Below are 16,636 nucleotides of genomic sequence, written 5' to 3' on the forward strand. Positions count from 1 at the left end.
AAGCAGCATTCTACCCAGTGATGTGCAGCCAAAGGAAAAGGAATTCTTCAACTACACAATTACGGGGTGAAAGTAACTGCTGCCGCTTTGCAGCAATCGCTGTACGAGGGGTCTTCACTGTACGAGGGATCTTTACGGTTTGCAATTCAGTTGTGCCTATGAACTACGGAGGAGGCTAGGTGTTCAGGTATTGCTCCCGTTCACTATTGCACCACGGATAACTGCAGAAAGCAAGCAGTTTTCGGTGACAGCTACACAAATGGGACTGTTTTGGAAGTAAATGTCGTATCTGGAAGCTTCTGCATTCACCCGCTGACCAAAAGATTAATGTGGGCCATGAAGTGGGTGCCATCAAGAATGCATAGGCTACACTGCCGCTCAATTAGCACAGCCTTGCTGAGCGATGGACATGCGCTCCAGCTTTTTCCTGTCACATCGTCCTATTGTAATTCTCTCCGCTGTCCATGTGGAACTCCCTCTAGTATGCATGCAAATACACACTAGCGACTCACTCGTTTTCATCTTTTCTGACTGCTAGTAGCACGTATGGACACTGCACATATTGTTTCCATCAGCCTCGGCCAAGGCTCTCTGCATGCTCAGATCAGTTATCCAAAGGGAGAAGCACTGCCAATTCCCACCAAAGATTGGCACAAGAAAACTGAGCATGTACAACAGGAGAATCTCGACAAGGTCCTGGTTGACATGAATTTAGAGATTCTACCGAACCTAGTTGGCTGAAATGTCTGGAGGGATGAGCGGTTGTGCATGCTTCATCTGCTGGTAACAATACTAGGCAAACATGTCGCGAGGCAGTGCCACAATAATTTTTTAATGAAAATGTTCATCCCGCAAACTTTTCCCACTAAAGTACAGTCGGGGACAAAAGTCTGTGGACTTGTTCCTCGAACGAAGCAGATAGCTCTACCATTAGCCAGCGATTGGAGACAACACTTGTGGAGATGAAAGTTGAAATTTTGTTCTCTCATCTCCACAAGTGTTTTCTCTAATCGCCAACACGTGGTCCACAGACTTTTGTCCCAGACTGTACATGCAAAGTACGAGAAGGAACATTGATATGCACCATACATATTTAATTGGTCCTGTAGTCAACAATCAGTTTGGCACTGAAGCAGGGAAGCAAATGCAGCCCTAGTTAACCATTCCAAACAACTGTATGGCTTCAAAGACATACTGAGCCATCATTGCCCATCATTTGTCTTCGGTGAGTCTTGGATACAGAACTGTGCAATTGTGTCAGGCAGCTAGGACAGGACTTCACTGGTAAGGAATACAGCAATGAAACCATCGCTTTAAATGATTAGTCACCATGACACATGGCAATCTACCCTTGAGCAAACCTCAGTGTATCATGTAACTCGGTCTGCAAAGAACATGCTACTCTTATGCAGGCCTGGGAAACAGTGCCGCAAATTAGTGACTGACGACACAGTTCAAAAAAAAAAAAAAAAATTCATTATATAAAGCAGTCTTATTGCTACATTTGCACCTAGAAAGGAAAGGGAATGATTTCACAAAATATACAAGTTTTCACATCATTACTAAGCAAGCAAACGTAAATTTTGGCAAAGTATGTACAGATGCACATGGCATACCACAGACAAAATAATAAAAACATCTCCTGAGTAGTAGTAGTAGTAACACTGAGTAGCAGCACTGAAAAGCAAAGAAGTCAAAGAAACTGCTTGACGTCCATGGCTTTGTATGCTTCGGGGTCCCACTTGCGAATGCAACTCAGCACCCTGTTGATGATGCCAGACCAGACAGCCAGCTCATCTTTGCTGTCTGCAGATAGCCGGTGCCTGCAAGGAAAACAATAACAGCACAACGATGCACAGCAAGAACTGGAATGTAAATGACAAGGACTTGCTATTGAATCCAGTTAGAAGTGATAACATTACTGCCAACAGCACAAAAAAAAAGGCATATGAGAAGAAAATGCCCGAACTGAGGTCCAAGAAGTTGAAAGTTGTGAACGAATGTAAGTAAGTTAACATATCTTGAGATTTAACATCATGAAAGACAGTTTTGTAATGGTTAACCTTTAGTGACTGAAGAACATAATTATGCAAATGCTTTCATGTACAGTCACCACACAAGAGTGATTGTACTGAGCCAGCAATTATTGCTGGAGTTCACATATGTGACATCCAAACAGCATACGATGAAAGAACTATTTGCTGCATGATGCCTGTCAAACAGACGTGAGATCCCTGTTGCATTGCGAGCATAGATCAGGTCTGTCAGCCAAAGAACAATTCAACAAGACACAAAAAGCATTCTTCACACATTATAAGAGCAGTTCGGTTGTGCAGCCATTTCCACTTGCGCATGCGAAGTGTTGCGCTTGGTGCTACCGATCATCAGGCATGTTCAGGGACAGCATACAATGTTCTAAGCTAATCCTGTGCACAGTGTTCCCTGCCCCAGCTGTAGTGACTACGATGGGCAACTCTGCAAGGATCAGGAAGCAGCATAAATATTTAGAATGTCCCCAACATCTTGCGACATTGCAAAGCACAGTTAAACCAGACAACAGGGAACTCTGAGCAACAGGATAGTAGCTCAGTGGCTAAAACACTACAACTGTTTTACTAAGATGTAACACACAGAATGGCAGCCATCTGGCCTTCGACAACTGATGAACACTTTGAGGGTATGGTGTTCAGCTAAGCATGTGACTGAGGTTGAATTATTAGCCTCAACCCACACACACTGCAGCCATGCAGACAGTCACTTCAGGAGTGGCAGAACTCAGTCTCTAGCCCTTGCAGATGGAATGGCAAGTATTAAACGATACAGTTAGATCTGAAGGAAGCCAACAGTCACCAAATCCAAGTACACCACAGGGGAATGTTTTTTTTTCCTCAATCTGAGGTGTTATCAATGGAGTATTAAAAGTGTAATTACTTTTTACTCTTTAATTAAATTAAACGAGAGGCTCAGATGGAAGCTATGAGCAATACACTGTCTTGATTTCCCTTTATTACCATGCACGCTTGCTTCGTTCTGTGTTTGCACATTTTTGTCACGAGAAGACAGTTTTCACCATGGCACCAGAGGTGAAATGAATTGCATATACAGTCGAGACCAAATATAATGAACCTGAAGATCACATGGATTTTGTTCACCGCATCCGGTCTTCACACTATGTCGACTCCTATAGAGCCAAAAATATTAAGTCCGTCAAATGTGGCGCTTATTTCTCAAAAACTGCATCAAGTGCATCTATTTCTTCAATGCAGACCCTACCGCGGCGCTTTACAGGCTCTCCAGGGCAGCAATGTTGTCCTTGCCGAGACCCTTACTGCCAAGAATCTGCTTTAGGAATGGGTTAAGACAGTGGTTGGAACCCCCACAGCATTCAGTGGCAGGTCGGCCACATTAATCAGATTCCTAACAGCAGGAGAGTGCTCGTACTCCGCTTACAATGGCTTCATCAGAAAACGGCTCTGCAGTGTTATCGTCCGCATGAACGTAATCATCCGAGGCAGTGTTTGGACAACTTCGCATCGACGACGCCTTGCCACAGACCTGCATGAGTCTGCTCATGGTGTCTTTGGCAGAGTCATCTTTGGTTCCTGGGCCGATGCAGCGACGAAAGTAGCACAGTGGATGTAGACACAGAATGTATCAGCTGCACTGTGTTATCTGCCTGCACGTGGCAGCAGCACAAAAGGTGAAGCTGACTGGGCAGGCGATGCATAACACTTGACTATTGTGGCCAGCAAGGCATTCAAACTTTTTAAATTGCTGCAGTTAGTTGATCATGCACAGTAGCTGCGCTTTTGGCGCTGCCACTGTCTCACGCCCACCGCGCTTCTGTTTCCAGTTAGGGTGCTTCGCTCATTCGACACATAAGCAGGCAATAATTGACCTTGTAGGTCATAGGTTTTAATGTGGCCTTTCTATTGCTTTTTGGGTCCACATGTTTTTTTAATGCAGAATAACTTCTAGCTGCACTCCCTGGATTTCAGCGGTGCATGTCTGTGTATGTAAGTGAAGTCTGAGTAGCAAGTGTAACTGGCTCAGTGGGTAAGTGGGCACCTCACTCATGCTGTGAGTAGAGGGTGGCCCTCTGAGTAGGCAGTGGGGTCCACCTAAAAACTGAGGCAATTATATGCTTTCCCTTTCTCGAAGTTTCAGTCAACATTGATTTTGAGGAAAGGAAAGGCACATAACTGACTCCCTGGGTAAGTGGACACCTCATTCACAGGTATACAGCAATGGTGTTCACCTGCAAGAAACCATGCTTTCACATAATATTTTGTGCTTAGGGATGCTAAACCGACAACCATTTTTTCCTGGCCACTGAGAGGAGCTCTTAGATCTATGCACTTGCTGGAAGAGAGTGACAATTTCCTGGATCAGTGTACAGCGATTCCTTGTTCGCTATAACAGAAGTGGTGCAGCTGCAGTCGTTCGTTGTAGCTGTGAAGGACTGCCATTGCCAGCATGTATATTTTGATGGCAGCATCATGCTCGTTTGTAATAAGCGAGCGTTTGTCATATCTGCAGCCATTATAAGTGGGCTCAACTGTACTGCACATCTTTCTCTATTGTATTGCAGTGCTTGCTGCTACCTGCACTAAATGGCCTTGTCAATACATCCATTCAGTGTAGCATACGGCACCTAGCGAAAATTGTTGCTGGCACCTACTTGGTGATGGCCACCGTGGCATGCCGGGTGGTAGTTAGGGTGTCACGGTGCCTGGTGCCGAGGGGCTCCACAATGACTAGCTCGAAGGTGTGTGCCCGGGCGCACTCCGTTCGTGGTAGGCGGGAAACTTCCTTCGTGATGCACTGCCGCAGGTCTATCGAGTCAATGGGGGGCTGAAAATGATAGCATCATTATGCAAGGCTCCATGTATAAAGGAAACAGTACGGCTAGGCAAATTGTGCAGGTTTCTGAATATAGACTGTCTGGAGCTCTTTAAGAGAATTAACCACAAGCATGCAAAATTGAAATTTTCCCTGCCACAGAACCACCACAGACATGAGTCACATAGACTAAGGGTCAATGGAAGGCTGCTCTCATAGCAGCAAGGAAATTCAGGACGCTTTCGAGTTACTTCTGCCAAGCATTGCAATTTTTCTAATGTTTATCTCTAGGACTAGTGCTGTCTAAAACTTTCACCTCTGAACACTTGAGAGAGCAGCATAAGAAACTCAACAGCATCCACTACAACTGTTCTGAGGATTTAGTTTTTATTTAAATTATGGCTACATCACAGATGACAGTTCAGTTCAGAAGTTCAATGCAGTGCTACTGTCTCCAGTGGCTAAACAAGGTCACCACAGACAAAGCTTGCAATACAACCATTTGACACAGAATATGATAATTCTAGGGGGCGTGTAAATATTCAAAATTTCAAATACGAATCGAATATGCTTGATAATCGATGCATGTTCATATTCGAGATGCTGATATTAGACCGTGGCAAAAATGAGAGAGAATGTTTGCAACGTTCGTATACAGTGCAAAAGCACAGCATATCCATATATGCAGAATTGGTCTTTCTTTACTTAACATTCACAGATTCCTGGGAGTCCTTATGCCATTCCTGGCGCAGTGGCCAGCAAAAAAGTGGTAAGCCACAGCCTCGTTATGGCAGATGCTGCCCTCAGTAGAATTTGTGCAATCCAGGTTGCTCTCGGACAGACAAACGCTAGACGATTTTGCTAGGCTTTGAACCTCCGCATTCATGCTTTTGCAGTAAAACCACAATATCCGGGCAAATTATCCGACGATCGTCATTAATGTGCCAAACAATACAAATGTGTCCTCTTTGCTTTCTTCTCCAGCGTTTATCTAATGTTCAATTCAATTCAATTCAAGGTTTATTTTCTAGTTTACACTGGAAGGCTTTCAGGGCTAAAAGCTGCTCTGGGCAGCTTGACGTGGCCACTGAAACCTTCACTTCGCTTTTACAAAACGACAAACAGTGGAAACGCAATAAATAGATCACAAAAACAATAGCAGATATAATACAATACAAGATATAACTGAAAAGCAGATGATGTTTATCGTGTTTACCGATCACATTCGTGTGGACGCTGCTAGGCTTAACCTCGCACGAAATTCTGCAAGAGGGCTTTCCCGCACATGACGCCCGATGTGAACAAGTTGGCTGATCACCCGGTTCAAACAATCACAATAAGAAATTGCACTGTTTTTTTTTATCTTTTTATAATTTTTTACATACTGAAAGCCCACGCCCATGGCATTCACCCTGTAACCTCCACAACTCTCTTAGTGTGAGCTCTGCCATCTGATTTTGGTCCCCTATGATATGCCCGGAAAAACCACTTGCGGTACTTTGCATGCGGCTCCCAAAGGGGTGAGTCGAGGTGTCACAGCAAGTCAAGCGATTGTGTAAAAATCCTGCCTATTATTGCATGGTGCACTGTAACCCGTGCACCTCTTAAATGAGCTTACAGGCAATCGTTGTGCACTATAGGAGGGCCCCTGTCACCAAAAAATAGCCTGATCGCATAGTTTCAGTTTCTGAGTTTTGCCACTATCCTGCGGCAACGGCAGCTGTAGGCCCACGCATACACCGGTCATCCAAACCCAGCTCCGCACCACTTTCAGATGCTGACTGGCGTGTCGCTCGCCATCTCATTTCTCTTTTCAAAAGCAGTCTCTCCATTCCGACGCCAATATGCACACCCCTCATTTAAGTCCACGTTGATTTTTCAGCACATCAAAACAATTGATTCGCCACAGGCTTTATGGTGTTTCCAGGATGGTGCCCGTTCATAAGACTTCACCGCATTTTTGTATTTCCGGCATTCTTTTTTCTCAGAGGCGTGAGGCATTTTATAAATCAACCTTTGGATAATTCGGGCATTTCTTCCGATCCCTTGAAACCCAAAATAATAAGGTTTTAGAGCTGTGTTATTCTTAGTAGACAGTCATGTGTCATTTCATGAATTTCATTTTGTATGACCACATTACAGGTTGCATACTGTGATGCTGTCTATTCAAATAGTATATATATTTATATGCAAATCAGTCTTTTTTGATATGGTGCTGAGTCAGTCTGGTCTTTAGTATTTCAGCTGCAGAGACCACACATTATTCTGGGAACAAAATAAAGACATTGATCTTTTTCTGAAATAATTTTTTCTCATGAATAGCTATTCAATATTCAATTTGATATTCAAAGACATTTATCTTCCATATTCATATTCGATTCATATTTGGAAATTTCAATATTCACACACCCCTAGGTAATTCACTTAGCAGTCGCAGTCAGTACTACATCACTGTATTGTGTTTCAACCACAAGAAAGCCCAGCTTGTACCCCTGTCACACAGCCAATTCGAAGGCTCTTGAAAAGATGGCCCATTGACTCAAAGGTCAATTGAGCGCAGCTATACGGGTGGCTCCGATGGCCACTGAGTCAATAGTCTATCGAGGCAATGGAGCAGCACGAAGTGTTTAGAGATCTCAAGGGCCTTCAAGCGGCAGCTATGTTCACTCTTGGATATGAAGCGCTTGCAGTGATGTGCTGGGGAATGAAATCAGTGCAGTGCCATCTCTGAAAAATATGAAACTTTGAAATATACAACTTCCTTTGCAGTAAAAAAAAGATAGGCCGGGCTACAAAACACTGCAGCAAGCATAATACCACTGTTGCCAGCAACAACTTCGGCACAACTCCTCTGAGTTCGGTAACGCTTAAGAATCTTGAAGGCTTTCTACTAATAGCCTTTGAGAGTGCCAGTGTGATAGGGGTGTAGTTGCACTCTGTGTATATACAAACTACTGCGGGTAAATATAACCGAGCAATGAAGTAATCAAGGCCTAAACATTCTTGCACTAGGTTACAGGGCTATCTATAGAGAATGTTTAATAAGCTGCTTTCTGTGTGACTCGAAAGAATTGCAAATAAATGGCTTTAGAAGCCTGTGTTTCAATGACGTAGCCTTATTTCAAAAAAATAAAAAATACTGGCTTGAAGAAACAAATTCGTGTTAACCCTTTCAGGCGCTTTGTACACAATTGCGTAGGTGGCAAATTTACAGCTTTTTCTACGAAAATGGAGCACTTAACAGCGATTTCATTACTTCAGTCAAATTGAGCACCCTTCTTATTGCAAATAAGTTGCTTTTGGTACCATGTAGCGAACGCAGTAATATCACATAACAGTGAGCTAGGTAGCACACTGTCCGTAGTTTTTGTGCAGACAGATTTTGCTGCGAGTGAAAACATCGATGATTTTTGCTCACTTTCGAGCGTAATGAGCATCTTCGAAACACAAAGTGATTCCACGATCCCTAGGGTGTTTACCTGACAGACGAGAACATTGCGATGTTACTATTTCTAACAAATCTGACACTTTGTACGGAATCCTCCATATTGTTGTAAGAAGAACTGACCTGCTGGTCTTTCACGCTCAAAAACTAACAAATTCCCTTTCTTGAGGCCTGAATATACTACTTAGGTGAAAAAATAATTGATTTCAGTCAAAACAAAAAAAATGGCGCCTGAAAGGGTTAAGAACAGTCCCCACACAAGAAGAGCTGCCACATTTTTTCACTACTTTGGCATGGGACAGCCTGACACCAAGCTCAATAACCGAGTTTGTTGCAAGCATATATGCTTTCAAGTACAGTAGACTCAAAATTTAAGCGCCTGCACTGGCAGGTAGGCACAGTTGGTAAACCAGGAACGAGACGAAGGTGAATGCAAATTTTGCAAGAAACGGTAGGCACTGTAGACAAAGAATGCGAGCAAAAACCCCCCATAGAACCTGCAGTTGACCATTAAGTTGTGAGATCTTAGTACCTTGCCTTTTTGTCATGCAGATGCACTCAAAATTTCCCAAGGACTACTTACAGCCATCATCCACCTAGAGGAAGTTATTTTGCCATTTAAAAGCAGTACAAACCTGAATGCACGCTGCCTGCTATGCTACCTGTAATTCACCACTGCTCACTAGGATGAAAACTTAACAGTGTTCCTAATGAAAGGAACCCACTGAAATTTAAGAACTCGGCCACTGCTACCACAGGGGAAAATGCAAATCCAAGCAGCTCCTTTGAGCTGGGGCTATGTCCAGTCTTTGCCACTCTCAAATTAATTTTAAGCCATTGCAGTTCTTCTTAACCTTATGCGACTGTCAAATAGCACTAATATGTGCAGATGTGTGTGCTTTGACAAAGGCCGCTGCATAAAAAACGTACGCACTTCCTCAAAGGCAGCAAAACTAAATATATGGCACGCCAAAATGCAGATGCAGACAACAGTTTTAGTCTATACAGTGGAATGCAGAACAAAATTATCGTATCACTTTTGTAGTTCCCCAGAATTGAAAGTCCAAAATAATTCATGCTCATAAGGAATCGCTAAAAGACAAGAAATACAAGGGACCGGATGTGGTCCTTATAAATTCTCAGCTTCGATAGTGAATAATATTTAGATGCTATAAATGCAAGAGCAACAGCAGAGCAACACCTCTGGCCCTGTAATCAAAGACACTGTATGCTGCAAAAAACTGCAGCATTGTGTCCTCAGTGTGCTCAGCACCTGCTTGGAAGTGGTGCTCACCTTGTCCTCCTCCTCCTCGGGGTACCTCCACAGCACCAGGTGGCTGCCCTTGAGCAGGCACCAGAACCGGGTCCAGGCACCAAAGCCACCCACTTCCTCAAACAGGGTCTTTTTTTTCCCATGCGCAGAGGATAAGAGGCAGCATAACGAATCAGTTTATTCTGGCGAGGCATAAGCGAGAAAGAGCCGTCATTCATGCACTGGGCATAGCACGCTTCTTCCTGGATATCTGTGAAGTTGCCAAAAGAGGGCGCTGATGGCAAACAGGAAAGCCAGCAACACGGCTTGGCATGCATTTGCTTTGAGCATGTGCTGACGGGTGCTGCACACTCATGGGATGCCAAGCACTCTGGAAGCACAACTTTCTAAACACTTAACTTGGCACAACTGCACTAGATAACATTAAGCATCTTTGTTTAACCAGTGCTACAGCATATCGAAAGCACACTTGTGTACTCCAACACGCTGCAGTGTTTACGAAAAACTAAGCACCTCCCTCATTTCTTGACAACCTTGCTCGAGAAGTGCCAAGTCCATGCGTGCATCAGCTCTAAACATCCTACACTAATTCGCCAGGGAAGGAAAGATGCTTATGCTGCATTAATATGGCTAGCCAAAACATCAAGCACATCTGACTGGGAGACAAAAAGACAGTATGCAATCAATAAATAAATGGAATACTTTTTTTTTAGTTAGAGTAAGTTACACTGCTACGTGCAAAAATGGCATTGTCATATTAATAGGTCACCCAAGGTTCCTGTGTTTGGAAAATGACACAGCAATGAATGCCTACCAGGAAACCCCGATGCTCCAGGCCATGGTCAGCATGCAAGCTGAGCTCCACAGATGCCTTGCCTTCGAGGCAGAATGAGCCCAGCACCTAGAACGGAGACAGAAAGCACACAGTGACAAGAGGTAAGGAAGCAGTTCTCATACCCCAATGCCATGTGATACGACAGACAATAAACCGTAATGGAGAAATGTGGAGCATGCACAACTAACAGGTTTATGATCAGCTGGGCTTAATTCTTATCAACTTTGCACAAACGGTGAACCTGTGGCTGAAGAAATTGGCAGCCTCAACAAGAGGGCAATTTCAACTCGTTAGGAGCATCAGAGACACCAAAAGTGACCACCTAATAACAACACTGCGGGTAATAAAGAAAGGCAATGCTTATGTCTGTGAGCAGATGCTTTAACAACTGAATGTAAATATTTTGGTTGTTCATACTGCTGCTCCACTTTAGCACTCCTTGAGAAAATAAGGCACATCAGAAAATGAGGGTTGTTCAGTAAACACAGGCTGGGTATGCAGTGCCCATCGCTATGCCACTAGATGTCACACCACTCTCACTCTAATGCAGCAGCAGCAGTATTTATTCAAACCTGAGATAGTATTTCATCGCCTCCAAGTGTACTGGTTGCACAGGTTTCAGGTTGTGTGTGCAGCTTAACAAAACGACCACAGAAACTTATGCTGATTTTACTTATGCATTAGGTGAAGATGCCATGCTTTGTGCAACTTGTCTTCACTGGTTCAAGGGCTTCGAAAAGGGCAGGAATGACATCTCTTGCAGCCTTTTCTGAGGAAACTATCAGCATAGCAGCTGCGATGATCTAAGCCGATGGACGCCTTACCGTCAGGCAACTTGTCCAATACCTAGAGTTTCAGTAGGAAGCACCCATAAAATTCTGAAAACAGTCTGTGCACAGTGGATCCCCTTACCTGCTTACGCCAGTCCAGAAACAAATATTGAAGGGGACACCTAAGTTCAGCCCTAAGGATATGACACAATAGTGTTAATGAGTTAATGCCCATACATGCAGAGCTAATCATTCTCAACTTTACATTTTTATGTTCCTGGGAGTCCTCATAAAACTCCTTGCGCGATGGTGTAGCGGTTATGGAATGCATAACTGTCCTGCGATGGCAAGTGATGCCATTGGTGGACCTTGTGCGACCCAAGTAGCTCTTCACGAGTAACATCTCGCGATCAACCACTAATTTAATTGCCACCTGCCAGTGTGGCTACCTTTCTCGCAATCTGGTGGGCAGGTTGTGATGACCCCAAAAGGACACGCGACCTAGGTTGCCCACCAAGGTTGCTTCTTGGGGGTGGCTGCTTGGGCCACCATATTTATCGCTCACAACGACGCCGGATTTTCTGTGTAACGGGGCCTTTAACGCGTTAAAACAGTGCCGGTGTTTGTCTAGAGTGGAAGCGGTACCCAGAAGAGGAAGGTGAAGGCTAAGGTGTGAAGATCAGCAAACAAGGCAATAGCCATGGGCGTCCGGAGGGGGGGGCAAGGGGGGGGCGGTTGCACCCCCCTGGAAAATCACTCACTCGAACCGTGAGTGATGGCCGCACACCAGGGGCGGTGGTGCGCTCAGTCAAAAGGGTAAAAGCAGCCCCGCATGGTCACATCTGCGAAATGCCGCGTCCGGGCGTGCGTCGTTCCGCCGTTTTCAAACCACGCCATCGTTAGCTCTACTGAAGGGCGACCTGTTCCAGACATACAGCGGCACCGGCGAGCATGTGTTTCGAGCCGCCTTGAGATGGGTGTCTGTTTCTTTGATCTCTAGAGAGATAGCGACACGGAGGCAGACAGTGCACGGGGCATCTTGTTTTCGCCTATGTCGTTACGCCGGTCACCGATGAATTCTTAAGGAGGGAAGGACAAATCAGCCGTGTCCACCCCCGCTTTGTCGGGCTGCTCAGGGGCAAGCGGGCGATGAGTTGGCGCCGCCGCCGCTCGCTGTCTCCTCCGATCCACGTGTAGCGCAGTTCGGTAGAAGCGCCGCTTTCAGAATCTCCGGCAAAGGGGATTAGCTGCTTTTGTTCACGGCGACGCAGTCTCCCGAGGCGCCCCCACACCAGCGTTCTTTGCGTCTTCTGTGAAAACCAGCGCCTTTGGTCAACGCAGCCCGATGGCGCCTGCCTGGCTCGCCTGTCACCTCTGGCTGGGCCTCAAATCACAACAGCGCCCATGTACTGTGCGTGTCAGTGCATGGTAAAGAGACCCAGGTGGTCGACATTACCCGGAACTCTGTACTACTCCATCCCTCATAGCCTGAGTCGTTTTGGGGCTCTGAACCCCATAAAAACACAAAAACAAATTTTCCGACCGGAGTGGCGAGTGTCCCTTCCCCTCGGAAGTTGCGCGGCGTTCCTTTCACCCCCAAAGTGCGCATTCGGGGATACTGCGGCAAGTAAGCCCTCGCACGTGTGCGCGCTTCTGTGTTTGTGCTTGGGTGTTTTTAGTGGCCGGTTGTCAGCGAAGCTGAGAACAACCAAGACAGCGGACGAGAAAACGACGAGCGGCGAGCAGTGTGTGTGGGGTTGCTCGACTGTGCGGATGCGCGAGCAAGATGGAGCGAGGTGTATGAAGCTGCGAGCGTGCATTTATCTTGTAAATAAGTTTTCGTTGTATATATAGTCATCTTTTGTTTTCAACGTACGCGTTCAACAGTTTTTCCAATCAATGTGTATGATGAGTGTGCACCGAGAGCGTGTAATGAAGCACAGAAGTGAATTTATCACACGTGTAATTACGCAATTCGCCCAGAAAAATCCGAGGCGCCTACAGTTGCTGTTCAAGGAAGACTGACTGAGTGACTGTAGTTGCGTGTTTGCGAACATATTGTGCTGTGTGCTGGTCATCAATCCGGGTGAGTCGAGAACCCGTATGCAGGAAGACTGAGCACTCTTCTCCACGAAGTGATATAGCATCTTTTTGCATTTTTTATTAATTTTAGTTGTTTCTTCGTTGATAAACTCCAATGTACCTCTCCTAGCCGCGCTTTAATTTGCTGTTTGTAATTTTTCTTTCATGTGTGCATTTTGTTTAATTTTTATTTATATATAAATAAATAAATTTACTCCGCAAATAGTGCCTTTTTGATACGAACATACCCCCCCCCCCCCCCCCCCGGGGCACCAACGGGGCCCCCCCCTGCAAAAAATTCTGCGGACGCCCTTGGCAATAGCAAACACATTTTTCCAACAGCACAGGATGGTCTATACCCATCTAGTTCCTACATGCCAGACAGTAAATGCCGAGTGCTATAAAAGTGTTTTGGAGACACGTATAATAGGAACACATCTGAGGAAACAGGCCCCAACTCGTGAGAAATTGGAAACTGCACCACAATAACGCAAGGGTTCATATTGTGAACACTGCGATCCAATTTCTTGCTTGGAAAAACATTGCCAATCCCTCACCCACTCTAGTCCTGATGTGGCCCCCTGCAACTTCTTTTGTACCGAATGGCAGGAAAGGAACGAGAAACCACCTTCCCTCCAAAGTCTTGGCTACATTTTGCTCCGTATTGGGACATCATTCCAATATGATACATGGAACAGAATGCAGCCAAGGCTTTGGAGGTGGTTTCCAAGCAGATGGCAAAAAATGGCTTTGTCCCCGTTTTCCAGCCATGGCAGAAGCGTTTGTACAAGTGAATTTTGCTCGAAGGAGAGTGCTTTGAAGGAGAGAAGAGCTCTCGAGAGTAATTTTCAGAAACGTTTCAGTCTTAACTAAACAACCCTTGTATACCACCAATTAACTAGCACCTAATGCAGGAGCTTTCAGATAGAGCAGCTGTGGCAGTGATAAAAAAAAAAGGGTGTGCAACACCCTGATAATATGAACCTATTTTTTTTTACTTTTTGTTGAATGCAGTTCATACTAACTTCCTGTCCTGTTGTTACTCTTGCTAGAGCTCAGGAAGTCAGACAAAAAAAAGAAAACAAATTGCTAAATCAACCATGTCTCAGTTGTCTATGTGGCCCTCTTTCAATACTACCTAACAAATGTGGATGATGTTTGCATCACTAAATAAGTCACATTCACACTGTACAGCAGCAAGATGAAGTCCTTTCATTGAGACATTGCATGAAATGGGCAGAACACAACGCCAGGAAAACGCAGCACAACTGGATAATGAGCCTACTTGCACTACATTTCTGGATAGAAGAGAATAAATAAAACCAGGAAAATCTGAGTACTTTGCTAAACATGGAGTCCTGGAGAGGCCTGCAAGGTACAAAGCGGGCAGTTCTCATTTCCCTGGGTACTTAATTTGTGTCTGACTGTCTGGTGCGAAGAAGCTACTTCTGTGCCCACAAGAGCTCCGCAGGCTCTAGGCAGAGAGAACCAGAACAGTGCTAGTCCTCACTGACTAAGCGAAGACCTTTTGGTTGGCTTCCTGTTGCAGTTTGGGCACTCCAAGATCCTTAGGCAGTGGGAAATACAATCTCTCACAAATGGATTCACGGCCGCTGAAGAAGTTCCGAAAAGTGCTGCATGAAGATAGGTTGGGACTACCCTTGGGTGCTTTTTCATCCATTCCAATGCATCCAACCTAATGTCTACATTGTTTCAGCATGTGGCCACCAACAAACTTGTTGTACAATTTACTTGCAATGAGTTTTATTTAGTCCACGCAACTTGAGTGTACCACATCCTGTTCTTTTTTCAGGCACTTTGTCCCTGCTTTTAGTCACTCAGATAGTAGTGTCTACACTCCCTCTTACTGCTGAATGCATTTTGAGCAAAGGTGCCTTCAAACTGTTCAGCAATTTATCTTGTTTGACAACACAGGGGGCACGACAAACACACATTTTTTTTTCTTTGCCGATAAACAGCATGCAGTATGAACTGTACAGTCTTTGTCAAAAGTTTAGAGCCCAGGGGGTTTGCTTCTAAGCCTTGCAGTGGGACTCCTGTAACATTCGTGGTAGTCTTACCCATTGGAGGAGGCAGAACCAGAAATCTTCTTACCCAGAGGAAATTTGGAGCGCTGGAGATGCATCACGAACCAGACAGTGAGGCTCAGAAGCAAACCCCCTGGGCTCCAAACTTTTGACAAAGGCTGTACATGTGACAATATAAATAGACCCTTACCTCTGACTGCTGAGTAGTAGATAAGCTACGCCTGAGCTAGAGAAGGCGCATAACCCAAGTAAATCTTGAGAGGATGCCAGTGTTGAAATAGTACAAGAAATGCCAGGAGAAAGCCCCCACACAAGGAGTCATGCACTTCTTAGCTTTACACTTTCACCACTCCATGAATGCCGTCAGATAGTAAATAGGGCACAGTCATTCAAGAGAGCCAAGCATGGTGTGGAACAGGTGCATGCTACACTACCTTGGACAGAGCAAAGGTGTTCTGGCCACAGTTCGATGTGCTCAGGCAGAAAGAACCGAGGCTCTGAAAGGATGATGTGCGCACAGCATTGGGGCCACCAGGACTGGAAATCGCTGCAAAAGAACAAGAGTTGTGGTGAGAACATATGCACTGAAAAGGTGCACAGCTAAGCACTGGTACACTGCAGTGTCAATTTGATACGAGGAATTGCAGCAGTAGAACTGGGCCAGCCAAACCTACAAACTGGTCATGCCACTAGAGTGGAAGCTGACAGCCGTTGAACGGTCAGTGTTCATGCACGCCCACAGAAAAAGGCAGCTGTGCTGTGCTTTCCGGTAAGAGGATTTGTGGTGATTTGTGTTGATTTTAACTGAAAGGCGTGTCCATGATCAACTGTTGAGAGACATGGTGCCATCACCATTAAGTGCACTGCGACAGTTATGTTAAAGCGTTTTGTTGCAAGTAAGGCCATTATAAGTGGGCTTGATTTTAATACAGTAACATGTGGAACATATCCACTGCAGCTGCAGTTCTACTGAAAACACAGGCTTAAAAGCACATGCGAGTGTAAGCAGCTTCACAAGACGAGCCAGCTGCATCTACAGTAGACTCATAATAAATCGATCTTGAAGTGGACTGAAAATTTGAATTATGCAGACTTCGAACAAACTGGAGCCTATTTAAGGGGGGACATGGGTCTTAGAAAATTTTTTTAATTACAGACCAAATGCAATGAAACTGCATAGCCTTATTCAGTTTTTTCTGCTGATTTCAAATATGCAATTTGTATATTTCTAGGCCAATTAGTTCCTGAGATATTAATATATATCATGCCATTGTCTGCTCAAACAATAGAAAAAAAAATGGGCCACCAGAAATTTAATTTTAATATGTGGGTAGATACTAC

The 16,636-nt window shown here is 44.9% G+C and overlaps 1 protein-coding gene across 3 annotated transcripts in view; it reads right to left on the reverse strand.

Annotated features, from left to right (window-relative positions):
• Nucleotides 1-1,079: 1,079 nt before the first annotated feature.
• LOC149343688 (anillin-like protein 1) overlaps nt 1,080-16,636 on the reverse strand; it is a 47,240-nt gene continuing 31,683 nt past the window's right edge. For all 3 annotated transcript variants that reach the window (XM_089545996.1, XM_089545997.1, XM_089545998.1), the window contains 5 exons: nt 15,730-15,842; nt 10,375-10,461; nt 9,582-9,689; nt 4,682-4,854; nt 1,080-1,823 (listed from right to left, as the gene is read on the reverse strand). In XM_089545996.1, the coding sequence (XP_089402122.1) occupies nt 1,694-1,823; nt 4,682-4,854; nt 9,582-9,689; nt 10,375-10,461; nt 15,730-15,842 (611 nt within the window). In that variant the 3' untranslated portion in view covers nt 1,080-1,693. The remainder of the gene's footprint in view (nt 1,824-4,681; nt 4,855-9,581; nt 9,690-10,374; nt 10,462-15,729; nt 15,843-16,636) is intronic.

The sequence above is a fragment of the Amblyomma mixtum genome, chromosome 5, assembly GCF_055824585.1.
Source record: "Amblyomma mixtum isolate Tamu chromosome 5, ASM5582458v1, whole genome shotgun sequence".
Classification (NCBI taxonomy): domain Eukaryota; kingdom Metazoa; phylum Arthropoda; class Arachnida; order Ixodida; family Ixodidae; genus Amblyomma; species Amblyomma mixtum.